Below are 19,576 nucleotides of genomic sequence, written 5' to 3' on the forward strand. Positions count from 1 at the left end.
AAAGAAGCCAGCGAGTCCTGCTGGTGGGAATAGGGGTTCGCTTAGGAGTCCGGGACATCGCTCCGAGGGGAGCTCCACCCAGCTCTCTCCCGTGTGCTTTGGTCCCTGTCCCAGCTCCCCGCGGGGACGGGTGTCGGGGCCGCGCGCCCAGTCGGGAGTAGCGTTTGTTCCAGGCGCGGGTGCGCGCCGCGCCCTGGGTCTGTTTCCCCGGCACTTTCCTGTTACTTTCCAGCGGGGAGGAGAGTTCCGGGGAGGGCCCTGCCCACGCCCGCTGCATAAAGGCCCAGCCCAGCCGCCCGCCACAGCTCTCTGTCAACCCAGACGCTGTCCGTTCCGCGCCACCATGAGGGGCGTCAGCTGCCACCTCCTGCTCGGTGAGACCTCGGGGCTACGCGGGGCAGGGAGGGAGCTCGCCGAACGTGGCCAGGAGGGGCAGGGACAGGCAAAGCTGGCGCGCACCTGTGAGCCCCAGAAGGCTGTCAGGGGGATGCCAGGTCCTAATGGGCTTGAATGTTGCCAACTTGGAGGCTAAGAGGAGGAAAGTGAGGCATGGGAGACACTTAAAGGGGGTGGCAAAGCGGGCATGGTGTCACAGGGCATTAAGGAGGCCGAGGCAGGAGGGTCACCAATTTCAGGTCAGCCTGAGCTACACAGCAAGACCCTGCCTCAAAAGAACAAAAGAAAAAGAAATGCAGGCTAGGGCTGGGGTGGTGCCGAGGTTAAGAGCATTAAGAGAGGACCTGGTTGGGTCCCAGCACCTATGTGGTGGCTCACAAGCGTCTGTAACTCCAGTTCCAGGGGATCCACACTTTGTTCTGCTTTCTCAGGCACCAGGCATGTAGTGTACAGACACACATGCAGTACATAAACATACATGCAGTGTACAAACGCACATGCAGACAAAACACATACAGTAGTAAAGTAGTAAAACACAAAAATAAGTGCAGGTTAAAGTACGCTTTGCAAACTGTTTGCCATACAGACGCTCTTAATGTGAGGTAAAACCCTTGTGAGGGTTTCCATTTTTTTTTTTTTTGAGGGTAGGAACTCTCCCCCACCCACCATGACACACACACACACACACACACACACACACACACACACACACACACACACACACACGCGCGCACCCCGTCCCCTGCTGTTGCTGTCTCAGGACCTGCCTGGGACTGAGCTGTTTGCTGAAGGGATCTTACCAGGCTGTGTTTTGAACTTGGCTTTCATTGTGACTCTCCTGGTCTCCTTTCCCACCCCACCCTGGGTGCCTCAACCGTTGTCTGACTGCTGAGTTACCTAAGTAACCCTAAGTAACGTGACAACAAACAGAAAAAAAACTGGAACTTGGGGCACAAGCTGGAGTTACCCCAGGATATGGAACTTGGGTCACATACCGGGGTTGCCCTAACCACAATGACTGGCCTGTGTGGTAGTGGCTGGTGGCAGGTGGCAGGCAGCTCAGTGCCAGGAAATAAGAGTCCCAGCGTGTCACAGTTGGTGGCAAACAGCTGCAGAGGCCTGCCTGGCCGTCACTAGGCTGGGTCATAGTGACCTTGGGCTGCACTTTCCTCCTCTGGGAAATGGAACAAGAGCAGCTGCATTTTACCGTAGTGTTTCAAGGGCCAGGAGTTTGTATACAAACGTTCTGGTTTACAGTTTGAATTAACTGAACGTGTGGGTGTGTGGTGTCTGTGTCTGCTATCGTGGTACCCAGGTAGTTTGGCAGGAGGCTCAGAAGTTCAAGGTCATCGTTCTCTGCTGCATGCTGAGTTTCAGGCCGCATGGCACCTTGTCTTGCAAACCAATCAACCAGCCTAGCTAGCTGGTGTCTAAGGTTTGAATCCCAGCACCAAAGAGGCTGAGGCAGGAGGCTTCCGTAACCCTGGGAGTTGGAGGTCAACCTGGTCTACATAGTAAGTTCCAGGCCAGCCAGAACTACACAATGAGATACTGTCTCAAAACACGCCACACACCACACACACACACACACACACACACACACACACACGCCTAAGTAGACACTTTTATCACTGTGATTATTCTTTCTGGGTGAGATGCTGGGATGTCCCTGGCAGGCAGCACAAAGGCTGCCTACCCCCCACTTCTGGATTCCCTAAGAAGGAGTCCCTTGGCTCCAATCTGAGCTTGGGAATTTGAACCAGATGTGTCTGGGAGCAGAATGGAACGGCTCTGCTCCCGTTTGATTAATTTCCAAGTCTCCACATGTAGGCGGTCTGGCCAATGGCTTTAGGATGGTGGGGCAGAGCCCAGCCCAGCCCAAGGGATGAGGAACCCACCCAGGCTTGGGTAGCTCTGTTACTCCAGTCTATTGTCCCTGCTCTGGCCTGGTTGGACCTTTCATCTTTTTTCTCGCTTCAAGCCTCAGTTTCTCCTTGTGTAGATTGGACATAACCCCGGCTACCTCCTGACCCTCCTGACCCTCCTGACTCTCCTGACGGACGTTGCTCTGAGTCCTGTTTGTTTGGTTATTTGTTTCTTGTTTTGTTCTTGTAAACAAGGTTTCGGGGTGGCTAAGATGACCTTGAACTTCTGGTCCTCTGGCCTCCACGTCCGACTGCTGAAATTACAGATTTGTGCAATGAGGTCTGGCTTCATTTTGAGTCTGTTTCGGTTTTTGTCTTGAGACAGGGTTTGGCGCTGTAGCTATGTAGCCGTGACTGGTTTTGTACTATCCCCCTACTTCTGTCATGTTGCCAAGATAGGGTCTTCCTGTAAAGCTTTGGCTCCCTAAGTAGACCCGGCTGGCCTCCAGCAGAGTTCTCCCACAGTGCTTCTCCAGTGTTGGCACTGAGACTGTGCATCACCACACCCGGCCTTGGTTCTGAGACTTAAATCCCTTAAGGGGCTGGAGAGATGGCTCAGCGGTTAGGAGCACTTGCTGCCCCTGCAGAGGACAGAGAGTTCCCAGGAACCACACCGTAGCTCACAACCATTTGTAACTCCAGTCCCAGGGCATCTAATGCCCTCTTCCTACCTGCCTATGCCCCAGGCAGTATACATGCAGGCAGAACATCCAGGCACCTAAAAATAAATCAATATTATTTTTTCAAAAGTGACTTGAGGGTTGGAGGGAGGGCTCGGTCAGTGAATGATTTGTGTGAAGGCAGCTGGATGTGATGACACACTTGTGATCACAGTGTCTTATCCCTGGGGCTTGCTGGCTACCTAGCCAAGCCTGCTTGATGAGCCGAGGTTCAAGGTAGAAGGCACCGGGGGCCGTCACACACAGACACACATACTGGTACTGGACTTTAAGAACTGCATTGCCCTTGGGGCCCAGCATGAAGGGAAGGACATTTTGTGGTCTGTCCCCCAAAGAGGAACTGGGTTCTGATGGATGTGGGAGAAGAAATTCAGCTCAATGGCCCAAGAGGAGGAAGAGGAATTCTGAGTTGAGGGGAAACTGACTGGTTAGAGTGCCCCTCCTCAGGACACCCAGCTTTGAGGGGGGTGAGTTTCACTCAAAGCCTCTCTATGGCCTGAGGGAACCCAGTCAGACAAAGACGGAGCTTTCAAGGGACCCTCTGAGTTCACTGGCCCTGCTCTACCAATCCTATTCATAATGTATGACCCCAGGAGTCCCCTGGGAACCTGGCATGCAGCCAGCCCAGTGGTGGGTGAATCATCAAGGAAGTGACTCACCCATCCCCCACACCAGCCCTTCTCCCAAGGGCTCCCTCTGGGATTCCTGTTCTTGGGATTATTTTCTTGCTGCTGTCTTCCCCACATTGGGATCAACTCTGTCCCCTAACTGCTCCCCAGGTCTCCTGCTCCTAGGACACCTTCCCTCCCAGCTTTCTGTCTGTACCCCTGCCCTGATGCCCACTCTTTTCTTCTGTACTGAGAGGGAAACCAGGGATTCACGGCTGCCAGGGTCGCACCTTCACACAGCCGCCACTCCAGTTTTTTCTTGGCTTTTATTCGGAGACAAGCTCTTGCAACTACACCTGTAGCCCAGGTTGGGGACTTCCAGTCCTCTTTTGTCAGCACCTCAAGTAGTTGGCATTGCATGGCAGCCCTGCTGCCTGCTGGCTTCCCCACTCTCTCTCTCTCTCTCTCTCTCTCTCTCTCTCTCTCTCTCTCTCCTCCTCCTCTCCCTCCCTCCCCTCCCCTCCCTCCCTCCTTCCCCCCTCCCTCCCTCCTTCCCTCCCCCGCAATGTATTTGGTTTGTGTTTTTGAGTGCTTTGCTTACATACATATGTATGCACCACATGCGTGCCTGTGCCCTTGGAGTCCAGAGGACAGCACCTAAGTCCCTGGAACTGGAGTTACAGGCTCTTAGGAACCACAGTGTGGGTGCTGGAAATCGAACCCTGAGTCCACCAGAAGAGCAGCCAGGGCTCTTAACAGAGGAGCCATCTCTCCAGCTGCCAGTTTGGTGTGTGTGTGTGTGTGTGTGTGTGTGTGTATATGTGTGCGTGCGCGCGCGCGCGCACGCGCGCGCTCACATGCAATGACACCGTGTTGAGGTCAGTGCTCTTTTTCTGTCATGTGGACCCCCCCNCCCATTTCATGGTTTGATCCTGGGGATGGAACCCAGGGCCTTGTTTCAGTCAGGTTCCTGCTAAGCTACCCAGGCTGCCCTTGAGTTTTGTGTCGCTTTTAACTGAGGAGCCTCCTGCCTCAGCCCCAAGCCACCGGTTGCCTTCATGACCTGCTTCTCATCTCCCTCCGAGCCATTTTCTTTCTTCCCGGGTGCTGTTTCCCAGGCTCCCTGGGTGGGATGCCTGCCAACAACAGCGAGGCATGCGGTGTGTTCAGCAGTCACCCACCCTCCACCGAAGCCACTTCCTGTGTGTGAGGACATGTGGCCACCAGGTCATGGGGTTGACAGTGGGTACACATGTGGTATTGCAGTGTCAGAGCTTGGATGGGACCTAGGAGACCAAGCTTTCATTCTTCCCTTTTAGATGACAGGGGACAATCCTGGTGGCATAGACCTGCACCAGCTCCTCAGAACACGGAAGCAGGAGGATTTCAGGTCAAAGCCCAGCCTGAACCTGGGAATGAAGTAAAAAGAGGGCTTGGGAGTGAGGCTCAATGGTGGAGCACTTGCCTAACATGTGAGTGCTGGGTTCTTTCCCAGCATTTCGGGACAAAAAAACGATAGAAAACAAACTAAAGCAGGGAGGAAGTATAAACAAAGTATTCCACTGGGGCATGGTGATGCACACCTTTAATCCCAGCACTGGGGAGGCAGAGGCATCTGGATCTCTGGGGGTTCCAGGGCAGCCCGAGTTATATATCGAAACTCTGTTTCAAAGCGGATGGGGATGGGGGAAGACAATTTTTTTTTTAAAGATTTACTTATTTCATGTATATATGAGTACACTGTTGCTCACTTCGGACACACCAGAAGAGGGCATCAGATCCCATTACAGATGGTTGTGAGCCACCATGTGGTTGCTGGGATTGAACTCAGGACCTCTGGAAGAGCAGTCAGGGCTCTTAACCACTGAGCCATCTCTCCAGCCTGGGTATGTGTATGGGTGGAGACAATGTTATTGTAGGGGATTGTTCTGGTGCTGCTGTATATTCAAATGCTGCATACTGGCCCCAGAGATCCTCATGTACACCAGGTTTGCTGTGTACCCCTTGATCGCCCTTCCTAAGTTAGCCCTCGTTGGTTAATACAGATGCCCACAGCCTGGGCTGGGCAGAAGAGACAGGGGAGAGCTTCTCAGGCAGGGAGCACAGGAGAATGAGGGAGAAGAAAGAAATGGCCGTGGGATGGGTAGGTGGATTGTGAACACATGGCCATGAAGGTTGACCTCATGGAGTAGGAGTGGCCCAGGCAGAACATGTGGGGAGACATTTCGGGGTTATGACAGGGACATTGACAAAAGAGCACAGAAGGTTGATATCTGCCCAACCCTGGTGCTTTTAAGCTTATTATAAATCTAAAGGTTTTGTGTCTTTGATTTGTCTGGTCTAGATAGATAATACATAGAAAAAGTCAAAAAGGGGGTGTAGCAAACCCCCATAATAATGACTACAACAAACTGGCCCCTGAAATAATATTTATTAAACTTACCCCCATCCAGTTTCAAATGACTGATACTCAAGCTATGATATTTACTTATGTATTAGGCTCTGCACAGTTACTAGAGGATTACCCTAATCTAAATATCAACTATAGTCTGGCTACTACCCCAACTGTGCTCCACAAATAATTGTTTGAAATTCTCTGGGTTATTTCTGCTCCAGCAGCCTGGTGTCCTGGGGAGGTACCCACTCTGGTCCATCACGACTTACAGAGACCACCTGTGCTCTCCTATCTTCTCCTCTGAGATCCTTCTCTTTCTCTCTTCTCTCCTCTGTGCTCCCTGCCTGTGATCTCCAGGCCCGAAACTCAAACCTCACCTCCGCAGTAGTTGGGGAGCAAGGTTTACATAAGAAATGCTGGTATCTGTGAGGATCTTGGAGCAACCAGGTGTTGGGGTTCAGAATTTAGCATTGAGTGCAAGCGGCACCAGACCAACCCCTTCGGTTAGTTGCTTAGCCACATATGGTTTGTCCCCACAAAGCCAGGCCATCCATCGTCTTCTCCATCCCCACAGAGAGGGAAACTGAGGGAGAGACTGAGGAAGCTATATCCAATATCCAACTGTAACAAGGGGGTTCCTCTGTCCACCCCATAGGCCTGGAGAGCCAAGCCTAGCTTCCTGTGTCCGGACCCCTCCGGTCTCCAGGTCCTGGGCTGCCCCACAGGTCACCATGAGTACTGATCCTCTGGTTGTGGGTGTCAACACCTGGGTTGTGTATCTTTCCCCTCTGTTTTATTTTTGAGATAGAACCTCACTGTGTAACTTAGGCTAGTCAAACTCACATCTACCTTTTTGTTTGTATTGATTGATTGATTGATTGATTGATTGATAGGATTCATGTAGCCTAGTTTGGACTTAACCTCGATGTGTAGCCAAGGATGATTTCAAACTTCTGATCTTCCTGAACCCCCTCCCATATATTGGGGTTTCAATCATAAACCCCATTTTTTTTTTTGGTTCTTTTTTTTCAGAGCTGGGGACCTAACCCAGGGCCTTGCGCTTCCTAGGCAAGCGCCTACCACTGAGCTAAATCCCCAACCCCATAAACCCCATTCTTAACTGTGCAGTTTGTCATCATCATCATCACCACCACCACCATCATCATCATCATTATTTGCTTGTTGAGTTTTTTAAAAAGATCTATTTATTCATAAATATGGAGAAAATATGCATGTTTCTCTGTTCACCAGGAGAAGGCATCAGGTCCCATTACAGATGGTTGTGAGCTGCCATGCTGGTGCTGGGAATTGAACTCATGACCTCTGGAAGAGCAGCCAGTGCTCTTAACTGCTGAATTATCTCTCCAGCACTAGCTGGTTGTTTGTTTGTTTGTTTTGTTTTGTTTTTGTTTTTGAGACAGGGTCTCAGTATGTAGCCCAGGATCAGCTTTGAGCTCCTAATCCTCCTGCCTCAGCACCCCGAGTGATTGAATTATAAGCAAGTGTCATTAGGTACATCCCCTGGGTCTGTCTTCTTGTTTGAGCTGGGCAGGGTCATTGCCTGATGCCCACAGATGCACAACTTGGGCCTCCTGTCCCTGCTCTGGCTTCCAGCTAACCTTTTACTTTCTTACAGTGTTATGCATTGTACCGAATCTCTCAGGAGTTGGAACCCAAAAGGCATCAGGTAAGTCACAGGACTGCACAGCCAGAGCTGGGGAGGGAATCCTGCCGCCAACCACAGAGCCCTGGGAAGACATGAAACACTGCTGAGGACTGTTAGGGCCCCCTCACACCTTTGTAATATTCTGTTCTTGGTGGCACTTCCCCTCTACTGGGCCTCCTTCACTTTCTTACCAGAGTGTCTGTCCCCACAGGCTGTGCCAGGTGGTGCCCTCCCAACTCAGAATGTGAGAGTAACAGAAGTTGTAAGTGCAAGCCAGGCTTCAACTCCTCCTCCGGCAACGCCAGCGGTTTGATCACTAACCCTGCAGAGAGCTGTGAAGGTACAAAGGCTGGGGGATGGGCACAGGAGGAGATGACAAGGTGTGGTCTGGGGCCAGGGGGGTTTATCCTTCATCAAAGACAGAGAAAGAAAGCAAGGTAGGAGGCAAGAGGTGAAAAGAGGGGCTTCCTGAGAGGTGTTCCAGGAGCTGTGCCTGAACTTGGCTTTAGGAACTGGAAAGAGAAGGCTGACTTTCCATTCCACCCCCACACTGGTATTGCTCAAACCCTGGGTTCCATCCAGAGGATGGAGAGGAGCAGAGCAGACCAATGAGCTTCAGGAATAGCTTGCTAGACCTATAGCTCAGCCTTACGAGTACTAACACATCAGCAGGTCCCAGGTAGTCAGGTAGGGGTAGGGGTCTCGTCCTTGGGAGAGCTTTCAACTCCAACTTTGTCGTAGACATCAACGAGTGTATACAAACCGATAATCTCTGTGGACCGTATGCCATGTGTATGAACTCAGAGGGGAGCTACTACTGCGTCTGCAACCTGGGATACAAGCTCCTTTCTGGGGCAGAATCTTTTACTAATAAGAGTGAGAACACGTGTCAAGGTAAGAGTTCCCCTATGCCTCACCTCATCAATGTCAGCTTCAAGGTCACCAGCATGTGTCCTGCAGCAGCCACAGGCTTAGAACTGCAGGGAGGAGAGGAGATTCAGGACACCCTTCCAAGGCCTCATCCTGTACCCATGCGTGTGTGACTCAGAAAGCCCTGGTTAGTCGGCACATGTCTGTGAGCCAACACTTTGGAGTTTTGAGAGTAGAATGTGAGCCAAGTAGTGCATGGGTAGCAAGTTCCAGGACAGCCAGAGCTGTGGAGAAAGTTCCAGGACAGCCAGAGCTGTGGAGAAAGTTCCAGGAGAAAGTTCCAGGACAGCCAGAGCTGTGGAGAAAGTTCCAGGACAGCCAGAGCTGTGGAGAAAGTTCCAGGACAGCCAGAGCTGTGGAGAAAGACTCAAAAAACCAAAAATAGCCTGGTGGAGACAGCACACACCTTTCATCACAGGGCCTGGGGCTAGAGGCAGGAGGATGGCTCTGAGTTTGAGGCCAGCTTGCTCTACAGTGTGAGTTCCAGGACAGCCAGGGCTACACGGAGAAACCCAGTCTTGAAAAACAAAATCAATCAATCCAACAAACAAAGACTTCTCCACACTCCTCTCCCAGGCTCTTCTGTCTGTCTCTAACAAAGAGGTTTGTTCTGTATTTATTAAACAGCACAGAAGCACACATGGTAAAGGAACTAGGGGTCCTCTACAGAAGTCTAACGGGTTTTTACAAGGGAAAAAATAACTTACTCAGAACAGCAAACGACGGCAGACAGACATCGCCCTATATCCACATGCTATTTCTAGCATCCGTGGGGGAGATTTGTTGTATAACATTGTTCTCAACCTATTGTTGTTTTCAGGAAATGATTACCACAACACACACCCGCACACACAGAGTCACGCACACATCGTTCTGGGTCGGGAGCATGGAAAAATATACAACTTAATGCATTTAGCTTAGGTTGTAAAAGTTGATTAAATGGGAAATCTAAGGCACAGTAAGGTTGGTCACATTGTCCTCTTAAAGGCTGGTTAAACTTTAACAGGCCAAGCACACAGTAGGGCAGTATTTTAACAGGCTGGGCACACAATAGGGCAGTAGGTTAAGTACGTAGTCTTACGTGATCTCAAGGCAGATAATTAACTTGATGGCAAGATCTAAGAAAAAGTTTGTTCTCTTTCAATGCAAGAGACATTTTCAAAGGCATGAGGCACACTCCTTTAAACTCAACACAGTAGAGGTCGGCAGATCTCTGTAGGTTCAAAGCCAACCTGGTCTATATAGTGAGTTTCAGGACCCGACCGAGCTTCATAGTGAGACTCTGTCCCAAAGAGAGATAGAGAGAAAGGTTGATTTTCAGAAAAATGTTATCACTACATGAGGTGACACAGGAGTCTTCACGGACCCCAAGGAAGGTGACAGAAAGCATCTGGCTTAGAGCAGAACGCATTCAATGCCTAAGGCGCTCCATCCTGCTTCATTTGGAAGACATGGCCACCTGGATCATACTCAGAAGATGTCAGGATTCCTTGGGCCATAGCCTCTTCTCCTTCTCTACTACCTTGTTATGGAAGTTCAGAACTCCTTGTGTCCATCTGCATCTCATTTGCATAAGCCACCATCCTTCTGCCATCTCATCTCATTTGCATAAGCCACCATCCCTCTGCCCATCTGCATCTCATTTGCATAAGCCAAAGGAATGGCTTTCAGAATGCTCCTACCACAAGTACGTCCCACTGCAGTCTCTGTCCTCTTCCCAGCATCCATGGACACTGGGATGATACCTGTGCCCTCCAGCATCCACACAGTTCCTACTGCCGGAAAGCTCCCGGAGCAGCCAACTACAGTGCACCCACGGACACAGCTGGGAGACTCAGGAGAAAGGACCCCCAAGGGTAGGCCACATTCTCTGCTGTTACTTCTACTGGAAGACAACACTTGGTACCCCGACTCCCTTTTTGATCAGCTGTGTCCATTGCTCTGCCCAATCAGCGTTCTAACTATCCCCGGCAATTCTGGTTCCCTGAATTCAGCATTGAATGGTATGGCCAGATTGGGCAGGGTGCCATCAACCTCCATCCCCCAACACAAACCCAAGAGAGTTGAAGGCTAGCACAATCCAAGGTGTCATGGAGGATTGTTGCTTCACAACCTACCCTTACCTGACGATGTCAGCCACCCATGACTGCCAGGCCAGACAATTCAGCACATCCCCAGGTCTGTGGCCATGACAGGAAAAGAGAGGACAGAAGTATCCCTCACTCCCGCCCCCTTCAGTACATCTCCACCTCCGGGCACTGTGGTCTTGAAGGGCTAGCCTCGGTGGAAGAGATATTCTTTCCCTCTATAACTTCAGGAAGTGATGCTTGTCTGCCCAGCAGCTCGCCAGCCCACAGCCAGCTCCCACTGTGTGGCACCATGGCCTGTCTAGTCTTATCCCTCTTGCCCTGCTTCTCCTCTTGAGTTTCTTTCTAGAGGGAGTATGGCTTGTGGGGAGACACTCAATTCTTCTCCATTGACAGAACAGAGGTCTGGGGACCTAGTGTGACTGAGGCTAGCATAGTCTTGAAGGCTCCTGGAAGTCTATGTAGAAGTCTGCAAGGAAACAGTACCCTGTAAGAGTGGAGACAGAGACTCCCATGGGGAATACAGAGTCCCCCCATCCCTGCACTGGCTCCTAGGGTCATATGTGGTCTTCACTCCAGATCTTCAGACTGGGACACTCGTAGCAGCCCCACTCCTATTGCTGGCAGTCAAGGAACTCTTGACTGCTTCCCTATATCCAGACAATAGAGTCTGAGCTACCATGGACCCTATTTGATGCCTTTATATGAATTAGAAGGAGGTCTTCCAATACAAGGAGGAGATTGAAATGTTCCAGATGCTTCTGTGTCACGAAACGTGTCCAACCTCGAGCCTGAGGTTTCAACTTGAAGCACATGATCACCTCTCGAGCAGAAGAAGGTCTGAACCCTAGAGTCTGTAGGAGCCCAGCGTTTGCACCAACCCAGGGCAGCTCACTCACAGGCGTGTACCCTGAAGGGATACACAGGTGGAGGTCCACCCAGAAGAAGCCTAAGACTGCACAGGAGCTGCGAGGAGACAAGGTCTGTTAGCCTGAAGAGGGAGGTCTGCAGGGTGGCAGGAGCTCCAAGAATTATGAAGACTTCCCTGAGGACTCAGCTCCCAGCAACATGTCACTCCAGGGTAGGAGGCCCGAGGAACTCCATGGAGCTCCCAGACCTCAGCTCTTCCTCATCTCTGAGAGCAGCATTACGTCCTGTGTTGACCATGGACTTACTTGGTCAAGAAGTCCAGTGCTGTATCTCAGTCTCCGTCCTAGCTTTACGGCCTCTAAATTGTGACCCCTGATTTGGGCTGAGCCTGTCTTGCAGAAACCACCATGAGGTGCTCTGCAGGTAAAGTGGAAGTACGCCAGGTGGTAACTAAATTTGCAGCGGTGAGAAGATGGGAAAGTGTTACGGTGCATGGAGGAGTGAGGGGGGCAGGGATGACCCTTTGGTTTTGTTCCCAGATGTGAATGAATGCACCTCTGGGCAAAACCAGTGCCATCGGTCCACGCACTGCATCAACAAGATGGGCGGCTATTCTTGCATCTGTCGCCGAGGCTGGAAACCTGCTCCTGGATCCCCCAATGGCCCAGTCAACACAGTGTGCGAAGGTCCGAGTGCAACCTTTCTAAGGACTCCCAATCACCATAACTAATCTCACGTTCAAGATTTGTTTATTTTAGCCAAGAGTGCTGACAAGCGCCTTTACCCACTACTTGGAGGGCAGCGGAGGCGGGCAGATAGATCTCTGTGGGTTCATTTCATATACACCGTGTGGCACACATGCCCAAGGAAGCCAGAGGAGCCTGTCAGATCCTCTAGGACCGAATCCACAGGTTACCAGTGATTGTGAGCCACTCGATGGTGTGCTGGGAACTGAACCGATAGGTTCAGCCGTCCCTTCAGCTCCTCTGTTTTATCAAAAGAGTGAAAGGAGGCTCTGTTAGGCCAGGGCTTAATCTCCTGAGGCTAAATTTGAAAAGCTGTGGGGTCCAGGAAAGGAGCTGGAATACCAAGGGGAAGCCCCAGGGGACCCCAGATGCCTTCAATTACTGAAAGTCCATAGTTCATATTTTCTCATGCACATCTACACGCGTTCGGCCTGTGCACATTCCCTCCCCGATGTGTGCTACTGAGTGAGGCCACCAGGGGTCAGTACCTCAGCTAGAGACTGGAGCAGCACCACTGGGGACAGACAGAAAAGGCTGTAACCCCTTCCTTGTGTCCCCAGATGTGGATGAGTGCAGTTCTGGCCAACATCAATGTCACAGTTCCGCCATCTGCAAAAATACCCCGGGCTCCTACAAGTGCCACTGCCCTCAAGGTTGGATAACAATTCCTGGGCCTCGTGATAAGCCAAATAACACCGTATGCCAAGGTACCTGACCCAGCCACCCAGACTCCATGCCCTGCAAGTACACTCTGAGGTTACTGAACTATAGTCCTGTCTCCACAGAACCACATTTTCCTACCTGGACGCTGCTGCCCACGGCCCATAGCCAGGTGAGTTGAGACCAGGAGATTGGATCTTTCACACAGCCTGTCCATCCCCATCAGCTGTGCTGTTGCCCACCCATGACCCACCATTTCCCTTCCCAGACTCTGTTGAATTTCTCTGTTGAAGTCCAGAATCTGCTCAGAGACTTCAATCCAGCCACGGTCAACTACACCATCCAGGTAAGGGGGACTCTGGGGATTCCGGTGCAGTGGGGAACAAGCCACAGGATTCAAGGGCAGACTGACAGCATTCCATCCGTTCGAGCAGTACTTTCGGTTTGGGACACATGGGTCTGACATGTGCAGCTGTGCGTGTGACTATTACACTAGGGTTATAATGGCAGTGACTGGGTCAGTTAAGACTGGAGTTAAGCAGAGCATGGTGGCCCATACTGCTTGGAGCCTAAAGAAGGACTAAAGGTCAGCATTGAGACCCTGAAAACAAACAAACAAACAAACAACAGGGCTGGGATGGCACAGTTGGTAGAATGCTTGCCCAACATGCAAAACACCCTAGGATTGCCCCCCAGCAGTGAGTAAACAAGGTATGGTTGATATGACTTGCCTATAACCACAGCAGGTAGAGGCAGGAAGATCAGAAGCCCAAGCCAATTTCAAAATTTTAGGGCTGGGGGTACGGCTCAATGGTGGAGCACCAGCCTAGAATCCCCAGTTAGGGTCTGGGGGAGTGGCTCAGCAGAACCTCGGCATTCACTGTGCTGCTGTGACACGCAGGTGCACAGGGCCATAAATTTCATCTCCTTGTTTTCTGGCTACTGCGTAAGTCTTAATGTATCCCACCAGCTGGTTCCCCAGGGAACCCACGTGGCTTTCCAGCTGGTGGGAAGAGTGGTCAGGGTCCTTCATTTACTTCCTGTGGTTCCAAACCTCAACATCTCTGTCACTCATCATCCCAGGAACTCATCGAGGCTGTGGACAAACTGCTGGAAATGCCCATGGATATAGGGACTCAAACCCAACAAGTTGCCACCCAGTTGCTCTCGAACCTGGAGCAAAGCCTTCGGACCTTGGCCCAGTTCTTACCCAAAGGCCCTTTCACCTACAAGTCCCCTTCAGACACTGGTAAGCCTTCTTCCTGCCCCACCTCCAGGCACCGTCCTTGGTTTCCCCAATCATGTCCCTGTCTTTTCAGAACTGGCCCTGATGGTCAAGGAGCAAGACAGCAAAGATGTTACCACAGTGCACCACAGCCAAGCTTGGATGCAGCTGGACTGGGCTGTGACAGCTGGAGCCAAAAGCTCAGAAAACGGTAGGGGCCCAGGGAGGACACCTGCCGGGGAAACCAGGGTGAGGTCTGGAGTGTAGGACAAGTAGACGCCAGCCCATTGGGAGGACAGGAATCGAGCCTGCATGTCTGCCCCCAGGTTACTCAGTGGCGGGCATCCTGTCCAGTCCAAACATACAAAAGCTGCTGGCCAACACCTCCTTGAACCTGGAGCAGAAGAGGGACACCTTGGAAGACCTCTATGGAAGCCCGGTTCAGAGTGTCACACTTACGTTCCTCTCGAGCATCAATTCCATCTTTCTGACCAACACGGACACTGAGAAGCTCGCCTCGGATGTCACATTCAAGTTCAACCTAACTTCTGTGAGTCCTTGGACGGGGGCGGGGGGGGGAAGGGAGAGGATGCTCTGTGGCTCACCCCCTAGCCAAAGTCAGTGTCTCTGTGAGTTTGAGGCCAGTATGGTCTACAGAGAATTTCAGGGTAGAGCTCTATAGAGACCCCTGTCCCAAAAAATAGCAAAAAACAAAACTAAAATAGATAAATAAATAAATAAAATGGGAGCTGGGTCTTGTGGCGTAGGCAACCGCTGGAAGGCAGGAGACTCAGTGTTAAAAGCTCGCCTGAACTAGAGTGAAGGGAAGGCAACCTGGGCAACTTGGCCAGACCCTATCATCAGAATCAGTGCTGTAGTTGATTGGCATCCAGAAAGTCCCTGGGTTCAGCCCTTAGCACTGCTGAATTCAATGAATGAACGGATAAATGAACGAACGAATGAACGAACGAATGAACAGATAAGTTATTGGCATGCAAGGCCAGTAGATGATTCAATGATAGAATGCTTACCTGTTAGGGTAAGGTTACAGGGTTTGGTCCTCAGTATCATAAAACGTTTAAAACAGTCCGGAGAGATGGCTCACAGTTAAGAGCGCTGACTGCTCTTCCAGAGGTCCTGAGTTCAAATCCCAGCAACCACATGGTGGCTCACAACCATCTGTAATGGGATCTGATGCCCTCTTCTGGTTGTTCTGAAGACAACTAAAGTGTATTCACATAAATAAAACAAGTAAATCTTTTTTAAAAATGTATTCTGGGTCTGACAAGACGGCTCAGTGGACAAAGGTGTTTTTCACCAAACCTCAGTTTAATTCCCAACCTGAGTTGGAACTTACAAGGTAGACGAAAACCAGTTCTCATGAATTTCCCTTTGCCCTCCTTATTCATTAGTCCAAGGGCAGCCCCCACCGATGTAGGTTTTTAAAATGACGTGTTCTGGTGTTTACCTGCATTTATGTCTGTGCACTACATGTATGCCTAGTCCCGTGGGGGCCAGAAGACATCCTATTCCCTGGAACTGGAATTAGACAGTCGTGGGTAGGGTGAGCCACCATGTGGGTGCTGGGAATTAAACCTGGGTCCTCTGGACCAGCCAGTGCTCTCAACCGCTGAGACATTTCTCCAGCTCTCGGACCTCCATCTACGTCTGTATATGAGACAATGTCTCACTGTGTGTTTCTGGCTGGCCTGGAACTCAGAGATCCACGTATGTCTGCTGTAAGTGATTGGATTAAAGGTATATGCCACATCTAGCTATATTCATGTTAATTTTCAGTTAGAAATTAATCTAGGGGCTGGGGATTTAGCTCAGTGGTAGAGCGCTTACCTAGGAAGCGCAAGGCCCTGGGTTCGGTACCCAGGTCCGAAAAAAAGAAAAAAAAAAAAAAAAAAAAGAAATTAATCTAGGCTGGTGATATAGCTCTGGTGATATTGGTGCAATATTTGTCTAACATGCATGAAGGCCTGGATTCAACGTCTAAAGTATCTAACTGTAGTCCCAACACTCAGGAAGTAGGAGGAGAAAAAAGTTGGCCTCGGGGTTGGGGATTTAGCTCAGTGGTAGAGGACTTGCCTAGCAAGTGCAAGGCCCTGGGTTCGGTCCCCAGTTCCAAAAAAAAAAAAAAAAAAAAAAAAAAAAAGAAAAAAGAAAAGAAAAGAAAAAAAGTTGGCCTCATCCTCAGCCACAGAGAGTTTGAGGGCAACCTGGAGTACTATATACATCTAGTCTGAGGACATCTGACAAACCTTGTTTTTGTTTTTAAATTACAATCTGTAGGTAACCATTCCCACTGGCTCTTAATTTCCTTGGCATTTATTACTGCTTGTGATTTGTTTCAACTCAAGGCAGGGACTGCTGTCCTGTTCTTCCATTGCTGGCTCCCCACGCTCTCTGAGCACAAAGTAGATGATATATTTATGTAGCTAAAAACAAGATTCTCTGTTCACCCCAGACCCTGACCCTGAGTGTGCTGGAGTGCGCTGGACACCCTAACCACCTGTCTGCCCCGTAGGTGAAGTCACTTAAGGCACGTGAAGAGCTGATGTGTGCCTACTGGAAAAGCCATGACAATGGGAGTGGGTCCTGGGCCACTGACGGCTGCTCAATGAATGACACTGGCTTCTGCCACTGCAACCACCTGACCAGTTTTGCCATCCTAATGGCTCAGTACCACGTGCAGGTAAGGGTAAGCGCTGGACCCACAGGTAGCCACTCAAGGGGGTTTTTAAGCAGTCCCCTTTGGATGGCCCCACGCCCTGCTTCTTACTTCCTCCCCTGGGATCCTCTTATGACCCAGCAGATGATGGATTCAGGCCTCCTAGAAACACCAGTCCGGGCAGATAAGCTGGGTCAGTGAGTAAGGCAGGCAGCCTAATAATCTGAGCCCTGTCTCCAGAAAATACAGTGGGAACAGATACTGCCCCCCCAAAACCCCACAAATATGTAAGTGTAACTTTTTTTTTTTCCGGAGCTGGGGACCAAACCCAGGGCCTTGCGCTCGCTAGGCAACCGCTCTACCGCTGAGCTAAATCCCCAACCCCATGTAAATGTAACTTTAAAAAAATGTGTAGAATGTCCCAGGCAGTGTAGCTTTCTGAACATGGCCATAACCTGGGCCACACGGTCAGCTTGAATTAGCCAGTTGGCCCTGTGGTCCAAGGCAGGATGTAGGATCTTTGACTTTTCACATAGGAGAGGCCCATCTGGGGTTCTGAGTGTAGGGAAAGAGGAGCACCCGGCTTGGAGGGGTGTGAGGGACATCGCCCGTCCTGGTTGCCTGCCCCTAGGACCCAAGGCTGGAACTGATCACCAAGGTGGGGTTGCTGCTGTCCCTGGTCTGCCTGCTGCTCTGTATCCTGACCTTCCTGCTGGTGAAGCCCATCCAGAGTTCTCGAACCATGGTGCACCTGCACCTGTGCATCTGCCTTTTCCTGGGCTCAGTCATCTTCCTGGTCGGTGTTGAGAACGAAGGGGGCGAGGTAGGTTCCTGTCCTGACCTCACCAGAGCATGGGGTCAAGTCCTAGGGGTAAGGTAGCCTGTGTCAGGCCTGGGGCTCAGTGTGGAACAGGAACCTGATGGAGCCCAGCTGCTGGGATATGAGGCGGTGGAGCCCAGTGGTCCTGCCTGGCTCTGCCTCTCCCTAACTCTCGGTACCCACAGGTGGGCCTGCGCTGCCGCCTGGTGGCTATGCTGCTGCATTTCTGCTTCCTGGCCGCCTTCTGCTGGATGGCCCTGGAGGGTGTAGAGCTCTACTTCCTGGTGGTGCGTGTGTTCCAGGGCCAAGGCCTGAGCACGTGGCACCGCTGTCTGGTTGGCTACGGGGTGCCCCTCCTCATCGTGGCCATCTCAGCAGCTGCCAGAATGGACGGCTATGGGCATGCGACCTAGTGAGTATACTGATGTAAGGCCCAGGCTGGGCTGGGGCTGGCGCTGAGCTAGGGCACTGAGACACTCTCTCCTCCCGCAGCTGCTGGTTGGACTTCAGGAAGCAGGGCTTTCTCTGGAGCTTTTCGGGCCCTGTGGTCTTCATCATTTTCGTAAGTATTCTCTGGGTACTGGAGGCCTGAGCAGGAAGATTGCTAACTACTTGCAGCCCTATAACCTGAAAGCCATGTTCCTCACCAGTGCAATGCTGCCATTTTCGTGATCACTGTCTGGAAGCTCACTAAGAAGTTTTCTGAAATCAACCCAAACATGAAGAAATTAAAGAAGGCGAGGTGAGAAGGGTAGGAAGGGGGCTTTGAGCAGAGCCAAGGGCTAGGGCTGAGCAGGTCGTTTGGAGGGCTGGAGACCAGGCTGTTAGCTGCAACTGTCCACCCCTACAGAGTGCTGACCATCACAGCCATTGCCCAGCTCCTCGTGCTGGGCTGCACCTGGGGCTTCGGCCTGTTCCTCTTCAACCCCCATAGCACATGGCTGTCCTACATCTTTACCCTGCTCAACTGCCTGCAGGGCCTTTTCCTCTATGTGACGCTCTGCCTGCTCAACAAAAAGGTAGGCTGACCAGAGCTGGCTCCAGGAAGAGCCCAGGGTGGGAGGAGGCAGGGCCAGGCCCGAGACCCAAGCCCAGCTCCCCATAGTCTCACCAAGTCCCTGGTGCCTTGGGCTCACAGGTGAGGGAAGAGTACTGGAAATGGGCCTGCATGGTTACCGGGAACAAGTACACAGAGTTCACCTCTTCCACAACAGGCACTGGCACCAGTCAAACACGGGTAAGGGGCTGGCCTGCAGTAGGGCTGGGAGGGTGTGCCTGGGTGAGCTCAACCTCAAGGGCCTCCTTCCTCTGCAGACCCTCAGGCCCTCAGAATCAGGGATGTGAAGGCAAGTTCCACGCAGGACAGCAGCACATATTCAAGGCCGCCATTTTGCCTTCTGTTTCCGCCATACTCCCGCCTTTGGCCCCACTTCAGATAAAGAAGGGATGTAAACCCAGCAGTGAGTCCTGCAAGAGGGCAAGGGGCCACTGCTCCTGCTTCTGGTTGCCTCTCTGCCTCACCACAGCTATTGCCTACCAGAGAAACAAAGCCAGACAGCCCAGACCTGCAGCGCACTGCCTGGTACACGGGGCAGGCAGTCCTGGGACAAAAGTGACCCCTTGAAACCTGGGCTCTTGGCCAGGGTGCTGGGTTCAGTGTCTTTAAGCTAAGACTGACAAGGCCATGGTGGCCACTGAGGACCTGCCTGCTACTGAGGCTCACGGTACAGAGGCCTGGCTGCCCCACATCCAGGGCAGAGGGTCTCCCAGTTAAAAGACTAGGTTTTGTAAATTTTTTTAACCTGTAAACCTTTCAATGCTGATACACAAAATTAAATCTCCTGATAAAAAAGATGGCATGCTTGCTGGTGGAGAGGTTTGCCGACTTGAG

The 19,576-nt window shown here is 51.4% G+C and overlaps 1 protein-coding gene across 1 annotated transcript; it reads left to right on the top strand.

The window, feature by feature from the left end:
- Nucleotides 1-272: 272 nt before the first annotated feature.
- On the top strand, nt 273-19,537 carry Adgre5 (adhesion G protein-coupled receptor E5). The gene is made up of 20 exons (XM_032887560.1): nt 273-374; nt 7,641-7,691; nt 7,882-8,010; nt 8,412-8,564; nt 10,322-10,456; nt 12,097-12,243; nt 12,864-13,010; nt 13,089-13,135; nt 13,232-13,309; nt 14,047-14,212; nt 14,283-14,399; nt 14,515-14,738; nt 16,722-16,889; nt 17,497-17,688; nt 17,871-18,097; nt 18,178-18,247; nt 18,336-18,427; nt 18,536-18,704; nt 18,824-18,922; nt 19,000-19,537. Exons 1-20 carry the CDS (start codon nt 344-346, stop codon nt 19,027-19,029), a joined length of 2,472 nt encoding a protein of 823 aa, XP_032743451.1. The 5' UTR covers nt 273-343; the 3' UTR covers nt 19,030-19,537.
- Nucleotides 19,538-19,576: the final 39 nt, after the last annotated feature.

This window comes from Rattus rattus, chromosome 17 (assembly GCF_011064425.1).
Source record: "Rattus rattus isolate New Zealand chromosome 17, Rrattus_CSIRO_v1, whole genome shotgun sequence".
Classification (NCBI taxonomy): Eukaryota; Metazoa; Chordata; class Mammalia; order Rodentia; family Muridae; genus Rattus; species Rattus rattus.

What these genes read in the sequence shown, in the direction of transcription:
- Adgre5 (XM_032887560.1), top strand. Translation starts at nt 344, where the DNA reads ATGAGGGGCGTCAGCTGCCACCTCCTGCTCG. An exon ending in TGGAACCCAAAAGGCATCAG is followed by an intron (nt 7,692 to 7,881) that starts GTAAGTCACAGG and finishes CTGTCCCCACAG; the next exon opens with GCTGTGCCAGGTGGTGCCCT. An exon ending in CTGGCACCAGTCAAACACGG is followed by an intron (nt 18,923 to 18,999) that starts GTAAGGGGCTGG and finishes CTTCCTCTGCAG; the next exon opens with ACCCTCAGGCCCTCAGAATC.